An 18,681-nucleotide genomic window follows, 5' to 3' on the forward strand; every position below is an offset into this window, starting at 1 on the left:
AATGAACCATGTGTTACGAACCAACAGTATCAGAAAATGTATGAACCAGAGGAATGGCATTCTAAAGAAGAACGTTTTTTAACTCCCCAGCTATTTCCCGCCAATATTCATTCAGGCTGTTATACTCGGTACGCAGAATTAATCCCATCTACAGGAGATGAGTGGCAGCATAAGAGACAAAGAATATCACAACAAACAATGGTCAATGCAATGTTAGTGTTGATCAATCTTATACGCTTTCGATATTGAAGGCCTTCACATTTAGTTTTCTTCCGATTCTGAAATACCACTCATCATAGTCCGTACGGTAAAATGGAATAAAACATAAATGATCGGAAATTGTATTCTCCATAACTTTTGTTATGTAATACTTCTCGATAGGAGCAATAACTAAGTGTTTAAAAATTAAATTTTAGGCGCCTTCCCCTAAACTACAATTTTATCCACGGTGAATAACATTATTTATAGCTTAGACTGTAGTTCCTTATTCCCCTACTCTGTACACCGATTTTCATTAAATTCTGTCAACCCATTTTCTCGTGGCTCGGCGTTAATATGAACTTAGCAACAAAAATACAAATTCATGAATATCTTTGTTATCATAGACGGTATGGCAAAAATGTATGACATGAATGATCGGAAATTTAATTCTATGTAACTTTAGTTATGTAGTATTTATCGATAGGACCATTAAAAATATAAATATTTGATAATTAAATTTTAGGCTTTCTCCTAAACTACCATTTCACTCAGCGTAAATAAAATGGTATATAGCCTACATTGTAGTGGCTCATATCCCGACTTTATATACCGATTTTCATTAAATTCTGTTTATCCGTTTTCTCGTGATGCGTGAACACACACACAGGCAGACAGACAGAAATTACGAAAATGTAAAAAGTGCATTTCCTTGTTACTGTGTACATGACCGATAAAGAAATATCATTATTTTCAAATTCTGAGCAATGTGCAGACAAAACTCTTATTTCATATATATAGATTTCCGCCACTGCAGTGTAGTGGTAAATATGATTATCAACCGTAATGCAAACGTGAAACTGACACGCAAGCAATCTAAATTGTACCAAATAACTGCCCATGGTAGCTGAGGCTATTGACATGCAGGCAACCAAGATTGAACCAAATAACTGCACATGAGACTATAGGCCTACTATTATTTTTATTTTTATTATTTCCACCACTGCGGCAACGGATTCTCTGTTGAGCGATCTATAACTGAGATTATTAATGTTGTCGGGTAACATCATAGGACGAGTTGGCCTTGCGGTTAGGGGCGCGCAGCTGTTAGCTCGCATCCGGGAGATAGTGGGTTCGAATCCCACTGTCGGCAGCCCTGAAGATGGCTTTCCGTGGTTTACCATTTTCACAACAAGCAAATGTTGGGGCTGTACCTTAATTAAGACCACGGCCGCTTCCTTCCCATTCCTAGGCCGTTCCTGTCCCATCGTCGCCATAAGACCTATCTGTGCAGTACCTACTAATACTAGTATTAGTAGGTACTGATCTGTGTCGGTGCGATGTAAAGCAAATAGCAAAAAAAAAAAAAAAAAAAAAAAGCATCATACAATATGAAGTGTTCCATGAACTACCCCCCCCCCCCATCCTTTAACTGGTCGGTCCAGGATCGAACCTGCCATGTTGGGGACAAGAGGCCGGCACATCAACAGTCTGTGCCACACAGCCCGGCTCTATTCACCAAGTTGTGCGCCAAAAGTCTAGATTATATTACATATTGTTTAGATGGAACGAAGACATATATCACGAATAACAGTGATTTTTTCGATGAATGGAGACATTCTTGTGCTAACCACTTCATGTTATTCGACAGGAGTAGACTATGTACCAACACCGGGTTTCACCCTCTCCCTACCCCATCATCCCACATCTAGCCGCACAAGTTACTCATAGGCTATCAAATAGATCTGTATCCGATAAGCCGTACATACCCCTCAGACACACTTATATAAAGATTTTACAAGATTTCACAGTCTGTTAGATGGAGACATAAAGCCTTGAGCAGACCTGTTGAAGTTGTTCACCATGTGTAGGCTGTGTGTCGGCAGTGGGTTTTGCCCACTCTCTTCCTGTTAACATATAGGCGTACCACGTAATTTCATGTCATCTTATTAACTCCTCTGATGAGGTTGACGTCAGGAAGGGTATACGGTCATAAAATCTGCCTCGACAGATTCATCACACCACATACACAACACTATAGAGAAATGGGGTAAGGGTTCGACAAACAAACGTTTTAAATAGTAACGGTTAGCCTGCTGTTATTTCTTGATGGATACAGTACTTTTGCATCCATGTCTTGGCACAGGCCAGAGTAAAGTGTAGCTTCCACCGAAGTCCCAGTCAACATCCGTGGTTGTGACAATATGGAAGCTGCTGGGGTATGGGTAGTGCTGAGTAATGACATTCAGAGCACGACTAGTTCATCTGAGTGTTATGAAAGGTGCTGCTCATAGGATCAGTCGTGCTGCAATAGTACTTTCTGACCCAGTGAGGAAAACAATGGCAAACTACCTCACACCTCATCTTGCCTAGTACGCCCCATTTTGGTGCTGCCATTGGTTTTTGGGGTTTCCTTTTAGCCGCATAATCTTTGGTGGTGCTATTTGAGGATCCAACCAGCCTCTGGGCTGATGACCTAACAGACAGACAGACAGACAGAATTATTTATACAATTTAATTTAATTGACTTCATGCAGTATTGTAATGACTGTACTTCTCAGCCCGTAAGTGGCCACGGCTAATCCTTGGAGCGAGAGAGTGCTGCGCCGTGGAATGCTACCAGTGCGAAATTTAGTATCTTCGCTTCCAAATCTCGCTCTAACAGTGTGTTGTGTTGGAGAGACGTTCATTTCTTACATCAACAGCGTTGTGGTCTTCGGTTCAGTGGCTCCCCAGATTCGAATCCAAGCCGGGTCGAAGCCGTCTCCTCAGCTGAATGGTGAGCGTTGAGGCTTCAGAGGATCCAGGCGTTCGATTCGCCACCGTGTCGGGCATTTGAATTTTTCTGAGATAATTAATAATAATGCTATTGGCTTTTTTGTCTCACTAACCTCATTTGACGTTTTTTGGAGACGCCGAGTTGCCAGAATTCAGCCCCGCAGGAGTTCTCCTATATACTAGTAAATCTATCGACACAAGGCCACATAGCATACACATAGTGAATAGCATCAAGTGGTTAGCACAAGACTTAACGTCTCCATTCATCGAATGAATCGCTATTATTCGAGACATGTGTTTCGTTCCATCTAAACGATATGCAATTTAATATAGATTTTGGCACACACCTTTGTGAATAGATCCGGGCTGTGTAGCTCAGACTCCCTTATAAGGCTATCCCTCCGATGTGTATCCCTGACCTGGTTAGGAATCGAACTCGGGCCTCCGGGTAAGAGGCACCTCTACACCGCAGGGCCGGTCCAAAATTTTAATTAATATCTGTTAATTATTTTTTATTATTTAATTATGGTTCTGTTCTTTCAGTACTGTGGGGGCTGCCTGGCCGAGGCGGTAAAGGCGTGCTCGGTTCGCCCGGAAGGACGTAGGTTACGAATCCCCGTCAGGAAATTGTAAAATTTAAAAAACGAGATTTCCACTTCCGGAGGTGCACATAGCCCTGAGGTTCACTGAGCCTACACCAAAAATGAGTACCAGGTTAGTTTCTGGCGGTAAAGGCGGCCGGGTGTAGAGCTAACCACTCTACCGCATGAAGTGCCGAGGTTACGGATAGTCACAGCCAAGATAGTCTACGGTACGACATTGTGTGCAAGAACGCAGACTCAATGAAATTTGATACATCCTGTTCCGGTAGTGATGGGCGAATAGTATGGTGTGTTGCAGAGACCTTCATCTCTTATGACATCTGACTGCAGTCCACATGTAACATTTTATTCATGTTTAATACCCTTATTTTTCAATTGTAAGTATATATATTTTACCAGGAACCATTAATGGCCTGGAACATGATTTTGTAAAGTCAATTAGCTGCAACGACACGGCCTAGCGTGTGAGGCACTGAAACGACACGGCTCAGGCAGGCAAAAAGCGAGCTATCTACGTCAGAACTTCCACGTTGGAAACTGACGTACCGGTAATGATCACGTGAACAACGCATGATTGCTCTAGAACATACGAGAAGTATGTTTACTAACGTTATATCCCGTGGAGATATCAAATAATGACCTACACCATCTTGTAGCCCATGATTTAAACGTCAACATGTGTAAATTGTATTAAAATTGGCCCACGGAGTAAAAAGTTATTCCACAGTAAAGAAATGCAATTTTATCAGGAGAGGAAATCTAACACAGCTGCACGGTATAAAAGAGCAGGCATTTGTCCTGGTAAGTCACCCCAGTACTAGTCAGGTAGCTATAATTGTTGGTACACTTTCGAAAGAGCTTTTGTCTGAGCTGAAGCACTTCTCAGTGCTCACCTTCTCTTTCAGGAGATTTATTTCAGGAGGACTACGGCGGACAACGGCGAGGGCAGCCAGATGGAGACGAAGACGCCCGAAGAATGTGCGATGGAGTTCGGGCGCTTAGTCCGAAACCTCTTCAGCCGAGTGCCACCAGCGCCGGAGAACAATACGAAGCCGGAGACGCTGGCACCCATAGTCGGAGTTGGAGCTGCGAGGGGTACACGGAACCGGATTACGAGGCGCTGCTCCTCTACTACAGGCCGGGGCGCCCTGTAACTTCTGAACGGGGCCTAGTCCTGGTCAGAATGTGGCGCCTTCTCCACGGAGGCAAAAAGATCTCGACGACCATGTCCGTGGAGAGCTTTCTACCAGGAGGCCTCATCATCAGGCATCACGACCATGAGCAGATGCGGGACATGCAGAACGAGCTCTCTAGTCTGTTTCAGGTCGTCCGACTACCAGGGAGGGACGGCGTGCCAGGGGCGAACGCCGGCTCTCTCAGGAGGAGGGCCGAGACGCAGACCAGGGAGGCCATCACCCAGACGCCGAGGAGGCTAAGGCATAGGGCGGTTAACGCCTACGTAGTCAGAGCCACCCAGTCGGAGACCAACGACGCCACCACCCAGGTGGTGTGCGCCACCCCGCGGAGCCGCGACTGTGCAACCCAGGCCGAGCGGTTCGGCTCTGCCAGGTGGACGCAGACCGAGGTCCCGAGCCCGCCAGCGGTAATGTGGTCGAAGTGGATGCCGACCAAGGCCGACCAGGAAGGGCCTATCACCCGGGTCCAATCCAGGAAGGCGTCCCGGACAGCGGACGACAGCACAGCAGTGGAGAAGGACGCCCCCTGGCGTTCGGAGGCTGCTATCTAGGCCCGGCCCGCCAGCGTGTCATTCGAGATGCAGACATCGATGTGCGCCCCACGGGACAGGGAACGCAGTCGAGTGTTGGCACATACTGACGCCACCGCCACCATCCAGGAGGAGGAAGACGCCGTCTCTACAGCGGGATCACGAGGAAGCCCTGGGTCACCAGGCCGGGAGGAATGCCACCAGGACGAGGTCTCTTCCCTGCCGAGAAGAGACTCCAACCCCCGGGAAGAAGACGACACCCCCGCACCAGCAGGAAGAAGACGACGCCGGCCCACCAGGAGACGGCCGCCAAGCCGCAACCAAGGACTGCTCCCAGGACAGCAACCGACCGAGGAGCCAATCAGAAGAGGAGATCAGCGGGAAGCGGCAATCAGGTGAGACTGAAACGTCTTCCTCGGCAGCTCTTGTAGTGTTTCCGCTGCCGGAGCACAGTGCGTAATTTCAGGAATCTAGCCGGCCAAAAATCGTATCTCGGAAACTAATGGACCGATTTACATAAAACTTAGTATGTAACTGCTATTATTAGAGATAATTAAGTGTGTGGTCGATCAAGTACAAAGAACAAATTACTACGCCAGGAATAGAATTAGTAATCTTCGTAATTTTAATCATTTTTCGCTATAGCTTTAAGAAATTAAATAGATGTTAATAGTGAGACATGCTGTTTAGAATGTTTAAAAATAGATCCAGGAATACATGTACTTGCCAAACAATTTATTCATTAGATGCAGTTACATCAGAATCGCTAACGTCACTTTCATTATCTCCTTCGGCAGAACCAGATACAGGAGGCTCAGACAGTAAGTTGAGCACTTCGTGTGAAAGCGGAATCAACTTCCTCTTCCTTGATTTCCCTAAGCTGGTAAAATAAGGATCCGATGATAAAAGCAGCCTATGGGAAAGGACAGTATTTGTGTCTTTCTGGAAGGTTTCCTATTATCTTTCTTCCTGGTCTCCTTGACTTCCTCGGAGAGGTGTCCAATAGGTATAATACAGTGCCATGACCCAAGAGTTTATGCAGTTACAGGCATGTAGTACGATTTGTATTTTTGTAAGTACAATTGTATAGTTTCCTTTGCGTACATGCCAAATGTCACTTTATCAATGGCATACCCACACGAAAGAGTTCCTACGATGGCACGTAGATGGTTTATTAAATTTATATCTACTCCAGTAATATCCGCAGAAGTGGAAGCCTCTCTGAAGAATTTTCTAGCGGTTTCCATCATTGGTATTGCCAGCGCTTTGCTTCGGATATCAACCAATAGACGCGTTTCCTCCCTGAACTTCTGTAGTGAAGTCATCTACAGTATTTATTTATTTATTTATTTATTTATTTATTTATTTATTTATTTATTTATTTATTTATTTATTTATTTATTGCGTGTGTATTTTAGGCTTTAAATCAGTGCGTAAATGTATTGTGTTGAGTGAGAGTTATGCGATAAGCCTACGTGTGTGATTTATTTCTTTAACATTAATACTGTGATCTTTTGTAATCATATGCCGTATTTATTTACTGCGTCTGTTTTCTAGCTTTTATTGTCTGGATACATTTATTAAATGCAATTAAATACATCACCCGCCCCTCAAGTCCATAAAATTATTTGTCTATTTTTCCCGCAATTTGCCTTATATTTCAGTGTTGAGGTTTCTTATGTGCCGTAGTTTACCTCTGATTCTGTACAAACCAAAAGTGGCCCCTGTAAACCCCACGTCCCCTTCATAAAAGTAATTTGTAGCTTAGTTTCTTCAGCCTTTTGTCTTGAACTTAACATACTGAATTTCACAAATTTATGTGCCGCAGTTTTCCCGTGATGGCGTTGAGCGGAGCCGTTCGATATGGCAACCCTGTTGTCATAAGAGCAGTACTATTTTCTTAACATGGAATTAGCTACAGTAGGCTAATGGCGGGCTCATCCTCACATTGTTGTGATGCACATCCTTCTGCAAGGTCATTCTCTGCTCGAACCAACTTCCATTGTACTTCAGCAATTTGTCCCTTTTTCAACTATATTTTGTCCAGCGTGATCGAATTTTAGCACACAAAATACTGACAGATTTCCTTACTGACTTGGATATATCCTCGGAACAATCCTCAAAGCCTAAATGTTCAATTACAATATTCGCAATATCATCGTTCCGCTTATATTCCCTGCTGTTCCCCAACAGCTCGAAAACCGACCTCCGGGTTACAGAGTACATGGCTTCTGAAAAAAATTAATTAATCTCATGGTCGCGCCTGGTCGCAGCAAAAAGTCACAGTTTTCTATTCACTAAAGTATGGATAACTCATCCAAAAGACTTTCATTGTGGAAATCAAAGGCAATCCATTTTGAAAGTCAGCTCAAATTTGTAAAATTAGATAGCGCTTGGACACCGTGTACCTGAATTTTAAGTGCATATTTCGGACAACAATATAGTAATTTTCAGAAAATGCTACATACTGTATAAAAATACATACCTTCATCTAATATAACCACATTGCAAGCTAAATAAATATTTAGTTCTGACGTCTTTACTGAGCCCTCGCATAATAATAACTGCGCGCTCGCCTCGCCAGGATATGATGCCCTAATGGAGGAGAGCCACTTCAGGCCTTCGGTGAGATTAGATAATCAGACAGCGCGACTTTTCAACATTTAATTACTGTACGCAAGAGTCTTATAAACACGACTCACAGAAAATGCGCACCAAAGACAAGAGTTGAAAATATTATTTTTGGCCGGCTGGATGCTCGAAATTACCCACGGTGCGGAGGTGGGGTCACTGGCAGGAGAGGTGTGGTCTCCTAGTGAGGTGCAACCGTTGTAGGGTGATCACCATTACACGGCCTGCGTAGCACTTAAAGAGGCGCTGGTGTGCGCCAACTGCGCGGAGGGCCACCCGGCTTCTCATCGCAGTTGCCCTGTCTACCGGGTCATGGCGCGGGCAGAGAGGAAGGAGGCCCGGCGTCATGACCCACCCCACCCCACTCAGAAGGCCCCCGCCCAGGCGGACCTGGCCTCATTCTCCGGGATCGGAGACTGGGTACGAGGGACCCCAAGGAGGCGGCTCTGTGCGGCGGGCCCTAGTGGTACTTGACGCATGGCTCCTCAACCGGCAAGGCCCGCGCTAGTCACGGCAGTGCCCAGACGGACTGATCCCCTGATTACTGGACTGGGGAGACTACGTTTCTCAACTAACACAACCTCTGGCCTTTTCCAGCCCACATTCTTGCACGTGCTATCAAAAGATGTCAAGCTTTACATGTAGGCTCTTTCTTTTTCAGCCTATGTGGTTTTCCCCTGACCCTTAATGCCACACCATAACACCACCAACACAAACCTTGCCTGGTAACTTGCTTAACGTGCAAACAGGCAGGTACTCCTGTAGTATCTTTCCCACTCTTCCCTGCTATCTCCTTTCTTCTTAGAAATTAATAGCATGTCGGAGGCAATATAGATTGTGTCGACTGCCACGCGGGGGAAGCGGGCTTCAGGGTCCCCCCCAAAAAAATGGTCAGCCAGTTCTCAGCTCATAGCCCTCGCGTAAGGATACTGTCGAACGCTGATATACACGTCGAAAATCGAAATTGGTTATCGCGTAGCGGTAATATACACTGACTGACAGAGCAAATGCAACACCAAGAAGGAGTGGTTCGAAAGGGATGAAAGTTGGGGAAAAAACAGAAACGGCACGGACGAATAATTGATGTTTATTTCAAACCGATATGCAGGTTACACAATGCGCACGGCATCGACTCAGTAGGATGTAGGACCACCGCGAGCGGCGATGCACGCAGAAACACGTCGAGGTACAGAGTCAATAAGAGTGCGGATGGTGTCCTGAGGGATGATTCTCCATTCTCTGTCAACCATTTGCCACAGTTGGTCGTCCGTACGAGGCTGGGGCAGAGTTTGCAAACGGCGTCCAATGAGATCCCACACGTGTTCGATTGGTGAGAGATCCGGAGAGTACGCTGGCCACGGAAGCATCTGTACACGACGTAGAGCCTGTTGGGAGATGCGAGCAGTGTGTGGGCGGGCATTATCCTGCTGAAACAGAGCATTGGGCAGCCCCTGAAGGTACGGGAGTGTCACCGGCCGCAGCACATGCTGCACGTAGCGGTGGGCATTTAACGTGCCTTGAATACGCACTAGAGGTGACGTGGAATCATACGCAATAGCGCCCCAAACCATGATGCCGCGTTGTCTAGCGGTAGGGCGCTCCACAGTTACTGCCGGATTTGACCTTTCTCCACGCCGACGCCATACTCGTCTGCGGTGACTATCACTGACAGAACAGAAGCGTGACTCATCGGAGAACACGACGTTCCGCCATTCCCTCATCCAAGTCGCTCTAGCCCGGCACCATGCCAGGCGTGCACGTCTATGCTGTGGAGTCAATGGTAGTCTTCTGAGCGGACGCCGGGAGTGCAGGCCTCCTTCAACCAATCGACGGGAAATTGTTCTGGTCGATATTGGAACAGCCAGGGTGTCTTGCACATGCTGAAGAATTGCGGTTGACGTGGCGTGCGGGGCTGCCACCGCTTGGCGGCGGATGCGCCGATCCTCGCGTGCTGACGTCATTCGGGCTGCGCCTGGACCCCTCGCACGTGCCACATGTCCCTGCGCCAACCATCTTCGCCACAGGCGCTGCACCGTGGACACATCCCTATGGGTATCGGCTGCGATTTGACGAAGCGACCAACCTGCCCTTCTCAGCCCGATCACCATACCCCTCGTAAAGTCGTCTGTCTGCTGGAAATGCCTCCGTTGACGGCGGCCTGGCATTCTTAGCTATACACGTGTCCTGTGGCACACGACGACACGTTCTACAATGACTGTCGGCTGAGAAATCACGGTACGAAGTGGGCCATTCGCCAACGCCGTGTCCCATTTATCGTTCGCTACGTGCGCAGCACAGCGGCGCATTTCACATCATGAGCATACCTCAGTGACGTCAGTCTACCCTGCAATTGGCATAAAGTTCTGACCACTCCTTCTTGGTGTTGCATTTGCTCTGTCAGTCAGTGTTCTTCAGTTATCTTCACACTTGTAGTCCAGTGAACAGTGTAGGACATATAATATTTTTCAATTATTACTGCGAAGACTTGGTAAATCTTACCATTTTAAAAGTGTTTAACAGTGCTGGTGATCGTAATTTACTCTACATTTTGACTTTAACTGGAGTGAACCTGACTGAAACTTGCAATTTTCTTCGAGACAGAATAACTTAAAACATTAACAACCGATAAACGCGTGCAAGTTAAGGACATTTTCTTGTGAATATTTCGTTTACTGAAGTAGACTATTTCATAATAGTGCTTTAAAATTCACGTCTAATGACAGTTTTGAACTATCAGCATATTTAACCTTTCGTCGCGAGTGCGTGAAATTGTACCTCGTTCTAATCTACCGCAATCAATACTTGTAAACAATCACGAGATATAACATTTCGTCATTTTGAATAGACTGTGATCTCCGTGTGACAATACTTGTAAATATTCGCGAGATATAACATTTCATCATTTTTAAAAAACTGTGATTTACGTCTGAAGACACTGTCTTGTAAATACCCTAACAGTGCTTTTATAAATTGCGATTTCCAGAGCAGTGATCATTAACAATTTACTGCCAGACTTCGTACGTGTGCACTTAACACGATATTGTGTTCGTCATCTGATTCATAAATCTGAAATAGGTTACATAGGACACTCAATAATCATTACTAGTCAGTTGATCGGCTCCATGGCTAAATGGTTAGCGTGCTGACCTTTGGCCACAGGGGTCCCGGGTTCGATTCCCAGCAGGATCGGGAATTTTGACCTTAATTGGTTAATTTCGCCGGCACGGGGGCTGGGTGTATGTGTCGTCTTCATCATCATTTCATCCTCATCATGACGCGCAAGTCGCCTACGCGTGTCAAATCAAAAGACCTGCATCTGGCGAGCCGAACTTGTCCTCGGACACTCCCGGCACTAAAAGCCATACGCCATTTCATACTAGTCAGTTGAACTTTTTCGTGTTTTTAAATCCAACAAAAAACGCGTTAAAACCTGACGAGTGCCTATTATAATCATATCTACCTGTCGACGTGGGATTGGAGACGTGGTTTCAGCGAGGGACATGGGACGTGGTCTCGACGAGGGACACGAACGTGGTACCATGGGTGATGACATCACGACACCGGCTGCCAAGAACGTAAACATGCTGTTCGCTGAACCGCATATCTTTACAATCCAGTCTTGAGTACCAGATTACAGGTGATATGAGTGCTTTTCAAACTATTTTCTTTTAATTCCACAAGACTAACTTTTCATTGGTGGAATATTAGATTCAGTGACTCTTGATCGCAGTTCAACAAACAGTTTATTGACTCTTACTGAGAACCGTAATATTCTAACAGTATTATCACAATGTTGAAACTTCGATTCGTAAAGAAATAATAAGACCGAACTTTGCAAAAAGATTATTTTGCGATATTTTGTGAAGTGTTAAACATTTAAAGAAACTCTAGAAAAAACTTTCACAATTTCAAGTGTTAGACATTTAGAAGAGACTAAGAAAAATTTCCATATTTTCAAGTGAAAGAAACTGAATTTAAATATTTTTTCTCACATAATTCAAACGAGTTCAAGAAAGAACTTTAAGAACTTTTAAAGGAAGAAATTATACTTTGAAATGAAATTTATTGTGAAATGACAGACATTCATAACAATTAATTTCATAGTACCTTCAAGACGAAAGTGAAGACGTTTATAATTTTTTTTTTCTGATCAAGTAAATACTCAATGAAATGAATACATTCTGTCTTTAAAAAATCAACTATTATTTCGATCAGCGTTTACCTCTCTCTGTACCCGCTCCATAAAGACCTCTCACCCCTTTGTTGCCTCTCATGCCCTTATTTCTTATTGTTCGTTTTTTCCCGGTACAATATATTATGCTAATCTGAGGTAAACAATTAAATACTAGAAAAGTGAGTGAAGACTGTGCAGAATTAAACACGTTTAACGTGGGCTGTGTAAGCGTTATGTGTCTGCAAAATACACCGTTTTTCTTTGCTTTCTTCAGTAGGCAAGAAGTTCTGATGCATAGTCCAATGTGTGTGCAATGTCTATATGCGTAGAAGAAAAATACGAAGTAAGGAAGTTTTCCGTTGTGTATGTTTTACTGTGCGCAGTGATATTAAATATGTGCGTGGGGCCCATAGTTACCGTTGCTTTCTTTACTCAGCCAGAAGTTGCTATTACATATGTGAGTGTAGGCTATAGTTCTCAAAATTAACCAAGGAAAAACGTAAAAAACCTTCTTTTTATTTACGACTACGCCGCAGTGGCGGAAGTAATAAATAATAATCGTATAGTCCCATGTGCAGTTATTTGGCACAATCTAGGTTGCCTGCATGTCAGTTTCAACGCTTGCATTACTGCTTACAATCACAATTACCACTACACTGCAGTGGCTGAAATAATAATCGTAGTCTCGTGTGCAGTTATTTGGCACAATCTAGGTTGCCTGCGTGTCGATTTCAACGTTTGCATTACTGCTGACAATCACATTAACCACTACACTGCAGTGTTGGAAATAATAATAATAATAATAATAATAATAATAATAATAATAATAATAATAATAATAATAATAATAACAATCCTTTAGTAGTAAGCGTTCGTGGCTCAGACGCAACGCGCTGGCCTCTCACCGCTGGATACCGTGGTTGAAATTTCGGTCACTCCACGTGAGATTTGTGCTGGACATCGAAAAGGCGGGACAGGTTTTTCGCCGGGTACTCCGGTTTGCCTGTCATCTTTCATTCCAGTAACACTCTCCATCAACATTTCATGTCATCTGCCATTCATTTATCATTGAGCCAGAGGAGTGCGACAGGCTTCGGCAGCCAGCACATTTCCTACCCTCGCCACTCGATGTGGGCTTCATTCATTCCATTCCTGACCCGGACAAATGATGGAAACAGGCTGTGGATTTTCATTTTCAATAATCGTTTAGTATCATGTACAGTTATTTGGCACAATCTAGGTTGCCTACCTACGTGTTAATTTCAATGTTTGCATTATTGTTGATAATCACATTAACCACTACACTGCAGTGGCCGAAATAATAATAATTATTATTAATAATCATAATAATAACAATCGTATAGTCTCATGTGCAGTTACTTGGTTCAATTAGGATACCTGCATGTCAATTTTAACATTTGCATTACTGTTGATAATCATATTAACCACTAAACCGCAGTGGCGGAAATTATAAATAATAATGAAAATAATTGTATAGTTTCAGCTACCATATGCAGTTATTTGGCTCAATCTAGGTTGCCTGCGTGTCAATTTCAAAAATTTCAATTCAATCAATCACTCAATCAATCACTACTGATCTGCATTTAGAGCAGTCGCCCAGGTGACAGATTCCCTACCTGTTGTTTTCCTAGCTTTCCTTAAATGATTGCAAAGAAATTGGAAATTTATTGAACATCTCCCTTGGTAAGTTATTCCAATCCCTAACTCCCCTTCCTATAAACGAATATTTTCCCCAATTTGTCCTCTTGAATTCCAACTTTATCTTTATATTATGATCTTTCCTACTTTTAAAGACACCATCCAAACTTACTCGTCTACTGATGTCCTCCCACGCCATCTCTCCACTGACAGCTCGGAACATGCCACTTAGTCGAGCAGCTCGTCTCCTTTCTCCCAACTCTTCCCAGCAGAAACTTTGCAACACTTTTGTAACACTACTCTTTTGTCGGAAATCGCCCAGAACAAATCGACCTGCTTTTCCTTGGATTTTTTCCAGTTCCTGAATCAAGTAATCCAGGTAAGTGTCCCATACACTGGAATCATGCCCTAGTTGGGATCTTACCAGAGACTTATAAACCCTCTCCTTTACATCCTTACTACAACCCCTAAACACCCTCATAACCATGTGCAGCGATCTGTATTCTTTATTTACAATCCTATTAATGTGATTACCCCAATGAATATCTTTCCTTATATTAACACCCAGATACTTACAATGATCCCCAAAAGGAACTTTCACTGAGCTCGGTAGCTGCAGTCGCTTAAGCGCGGCCAGTATCCAGTATTTGGGAGATAGTAGGTTCGAACCCCACTGTCGGCAGCCCTGAAAATGGTTTTCCGTGGTTTCCAGTTTTCACTCCAGGCAAATGCTGGGGCTGTACCTTAATTAAGGCCACGGCCGCTTCCTTCCCACTCCTAGACCTTTCCTGTCCCATCGTCGCCATAAGATCTATCGGTGTCGGTGCGACGTAAAGCAACTAGCAAAAAAAAAAAAAAAAAAAAAAGGAACTTTCACCCCATCAACGCAGTAATTAAAACTGAGAGGACTTTTCCTATTTGTGAAACACACAACCTGACTTTAATCCTCGTTTATCATCATACCATTGCCTACTAACTATCTCACAAGGTCATTTTGCTCATTTTGCGGTTGCTCACAATCTTGTAACTTATTTATTACTCTGTACAGAATAACGTCATCTGCGAAAAGCCTTATCTCTGATTCCACTTCTTTACACTTATCACTGATATATATATATCAGAAAACATAAAAGTCCAATAATACTGCCTTGAGGAATTCCCCTCTTAATTTTTACAGGGACAGATAAAGCTTCCCCTACTCTAATTCTCCGAGTTCTATTTTCTAGAAACAGAGCCACCCATTCAGTCACTCTTTTGTCAAGTCCAATTGCACTCATTTTTGCCAATAGTCTCCCATGATCTACCCTATCAAATGCCTTAGACAGGTCAATCGCGATACAGTCCAATTGATCTTCTGAATCCAGGATATCTGCTATATCTTGCTGGAATCCTACAAGTTTGGCTGCAGTGGAATAACTTTTCCTAAACCCAAACTGCTTTCTATCAAACCAGTTATTAATTTTGGAAACATGTCTTATATCATCAGAAAGAATGCTTTCCCAAAGCTTACATACAATGCATGTCAAACTGACTGGCCTGTAATTTTCAGCTTTATGTCTATCATCCTTTCCTTTATATACAGGGGCTACTATAGCAGCTCTCCATTCATTTAGTAAAGTTCCTTCATGCAAACAATAATCAAACAAGTACTTCAGATATGGTACGATATCACAACCTATTGTCTTTAGAACTGGCGTAGCCAAGGAGGGGGGGGGGGGCAGTGGGGCCGGGCCCCCTCCCAAAATGTCTCCTGAAACTAGAGCGAGGATCAGCCGTTGTTTTACGTACGATACGAACAACTTAAAACTTACGCCGAAATGACGAATTAACGTAGCGACAAAGAATCTACTAGCAGGGCTCAATACGGCCATTCATAATTCTCCATATTTGTACTGCTTGAATGAAAGGAAGACACTTAGGATTGTGATGCGCGGGGATATTTCACTGTAGAGGCCTCAGTATTGGGAATGTGTTGACAAATGCCAAAAGATGAGGAAATGGGCAATTAGCCAGGGATTACTCAGTAGGGGGCCGGAACGTGGCCACCGAGATAACGGGGTCCACAGCCAGAAACAGTTGAACAACATCGTGTCAGCTTTTGCAGATCAGTTCCAGGAAACTGGGTTTGTACCGTGGTTGAAAGATGTGCTGTGTTTAAGTTGCAGCGTTCGGAATACTGTGACAGGATTGTGAGCTGCACGTTAGTTTCTCATTTTGTGCCATATAATAACTTTATTTGTCACTAAGGGCAAAATAATGTGCATCCTCGGTAAGTTATGATTTTTTTAAATTCTAGTAGCAAGACAGATCGCAGATGCGTACCTTAGTTCTATAGGTAGGTCTATATATTTTGTCAAATGCCCGGGGACTGATTGAAACTTCAAATGGCACCATCAAAAGTGCATGTAACTATCTTGTAATCAGCGGACGTGATAACTCAGTTCCAATGGTTCTATTTTCTCATCAAGACGGACGAGGCTTGAGTCGCAGTCGATGCATGAAAGATTTTTAAAATGGGAAGTCACGTTCTATTGATACAGATTCTACTTAAAACACTAGGTCGCGTGCCTTACCTTTCTTTAGTACTTTTGAGTAATAACCGCATCATTTATGATGGTGTATTTTGAGTATCAACCATTCTTCGGGCTTACCTTGTACCTTAAATGGCGAGTGGATGTAGTGGCGTACCCACGAAATAATTTCAGTGGCCAAGTCTAGGCCAGTAGCGTGGATACAACTTTTCCATGGAAGGGGTTGTGGAAAGATGTTTTATTTTGTATTTAGAATTTGCTTTACGTCGCACCGTAGGTCTTATGGCAACGATGGGAAAGTAAAGGGTTAGGAGTGGGAAGGAAGCGGCCGTAGCCTTAATTGTATGTTGTATGTTCAGTCTTCAGCACTAAGGCTGGATGAATCCTCAATAGCTCCACCATCAGCTGTCATTAAGGTGTGAAAATGGGAAACCACGGAAAACCATCTTTAGGGTTGCCGACAGTGGGGTTCGAAGTGGATGCAAGCACACAGCTGTGCGCCCTTAACCGCACGGCCAACTCGCCCGGTGGATATGAAAAGAAAGCCGGTCCTACCGAGTGCGGTGACGGATCTTCTGTAGATATTGATGGTTTTGATTGTTGCCATGCAATTATATCAAACAATCGAAATCATAGCTTCTGTACTCTAAACCGGCTGCATTATTGAAACTGTTCGTAAAATTGATATCGTTCTTCGTTTGTGGGGAAGTAGAATCTTCATTTATTTATTTTTTTCTAAAAAAAGAACCACTTTGGTACGACGCCCCGTGAAGGTGACTACCTGCCAGGTCATAGATATTTCGATCACGGGAGACTCATGGCCAACTCTATTGCACCCACAAACAAGGCCGTATCTTCCCGATCCCATGCTTTTCTTAACTCTGTCAGTGGCGGGCATCGAATGCAGGATGCCTTACGTCTAATTCTAAAATAAGATGACCTGAAAGTAACAAGCCGACCCCGCGGTGTAGGGGTAGCTTGCCTGCCTCTTACCGGAGGCCCCGGGTTCGATTCCCGGCCAGGTCAGTGTTTTTACCTGGATCTGAGGACTGGTTCGAGGTACACTCAGCCCACGAGCTTATAATTGAGGAGCTATCTGACGGTGAGATAACGGCCCCGGTCTAGAAAGCCTAGAATAACGGCCGAGAGGATTCGTCGTGCTGACCACAGGACACCTCATAATTTGCAGGACTTCGGGCTGAACAGCGGTCGCTTGGTAGGCGATGGCCCTTCGGGGCTGTTACGCCATGGAGTTTGGTTTGGAAAAGTGTACAGAGAAAGAAGCGACACCCCTGCAAGGCTCTTTAGCTTCCAGCTAGTTCTTCCGTCCGGTCTCGTGCATTTAGGAGAGTTGGAAAACGTACGCCTTAATAAATGCTCTTCATGAAACCTGTGTAAACATACTAACTGAATCTATTTATAACAATAATCACAAACGCCTCCTTTTCATGTGGTTCAGTTGGTTGAGTCGCTGTCCTTCTGAGTCCGAGTTCGCAGGTTCAAATCCCGACTTTGGTCGGTGACCCTCAAAACGGTGTTGAAATGGCAACAGCTCCATGTAGTTGGTTTCTGGCACGTTAATAAAAATTATACATACGAATATTAGCGTCATCAAAACTGTAACTTAATGCTACTATATTCTGCACCCCAGGCTTGCGAGGGAAACGAATTAACAATTTGCTTTACGTCGCAACGACACTGATAGGCCTTATGGTGACGGTGGGATAGGAAAGGCGTAGGAGTGGGATGGAAGCGGCCGTTCCCTTAATTAAGGTACAGCCCCAGCATTTGCCTGGTGTGAAAATGGGAAACACGGGAAACCATTTTTAGGGCTGCCGACAGAACGGTTCGAATCCACTGGCTCCCGGATGCAAGCTCACAACTGCGCTGCCCTAACCGCTAGGGAAACTAATAGGACAAGGTAAACACTCCCTAGCATATGTTGTGACATATATTTTTCTTTACCAACTAACAAAATATCTATACCTATACCCCTTACATTCTATATTTATTTATTTATTAGTGCCTTTTTTACAGTGGCGAAGTTAGGGCTCGAGGCCCCCTCGTATACTTAACCACATACTAATCAAAATCTTAAATAAAATACTGAGATACGTAAAACAGTTAAAACTACAAACATTAATAGTTTTAAAAATAAATTTAAATACATTACTAACTAAATTAATATTAAAACTAATTCATATTGAAAAGTGCGGCTGCATGGCTAAATGGTTAGCGAGTTGGCCTTTGGTCACAGGGGTCCTGGATTCGATTCCCAGCAGGTTCGGGAATTTTAATCATCATTGGTTAATTTCGCTAGCACGGGGGCTGGGTGTATGTGTCGTCATCATCATCACATTCTCATCCCGACGCGCAGATCGC

The 18,681-nt window shown here is 44.0% G+C and overlaps 1 protein-coding gene across 7 annotated transcripts in view; it reads left to right on the forward strand.

Annotated features, from left to right (window-relative positions):
* The first annotated feature begins 3,658 nt into the window (after window positions 1-3,658).
* The window catches only part of LOC136864628 (uncharacterized), an 80,647-nt gene continuing 65,624 nt past the window's right edge, over window positions 3,659-18,681 (forward strand). For 6 of the 7 annotated variants that reach the window (XR_010859345.2, XR_011017851.1, XR_011017849.1 and 3 more), the window contains exon 1: window positions 3,659-5,699. Coding sequence is in view for 1 of the 7 variants with exons in the window: in XM_067141874.2 (XP_066997975.2) it covers window positions 5,353-5,699 (347 nt within the window). In the remaining 6 variants the exon portion in view is untranslated. Of the gene's footprint in view, window positions 5,700-15,854; window positions 16,038-18,681 lie in introns of those variants that run through there. The other variant, XR_011017852.1, reaches the window with a different exon arrangement.

Source organism: Anabrus simplex, chromosome 2 (assembly GCF_040414725.1).
Source record: "Anabrus simplex isolate iqAnaSimp1 chromosome 2, ASM4041472v1, whole genome shotgun sequence".
Classification (NCBI taxonomy): Eukaryota; Metazoa; Arthropoda; class Insecta; order Orthoptera; family Tettigoniidae; genus Anabrus; species Anabrus simplex.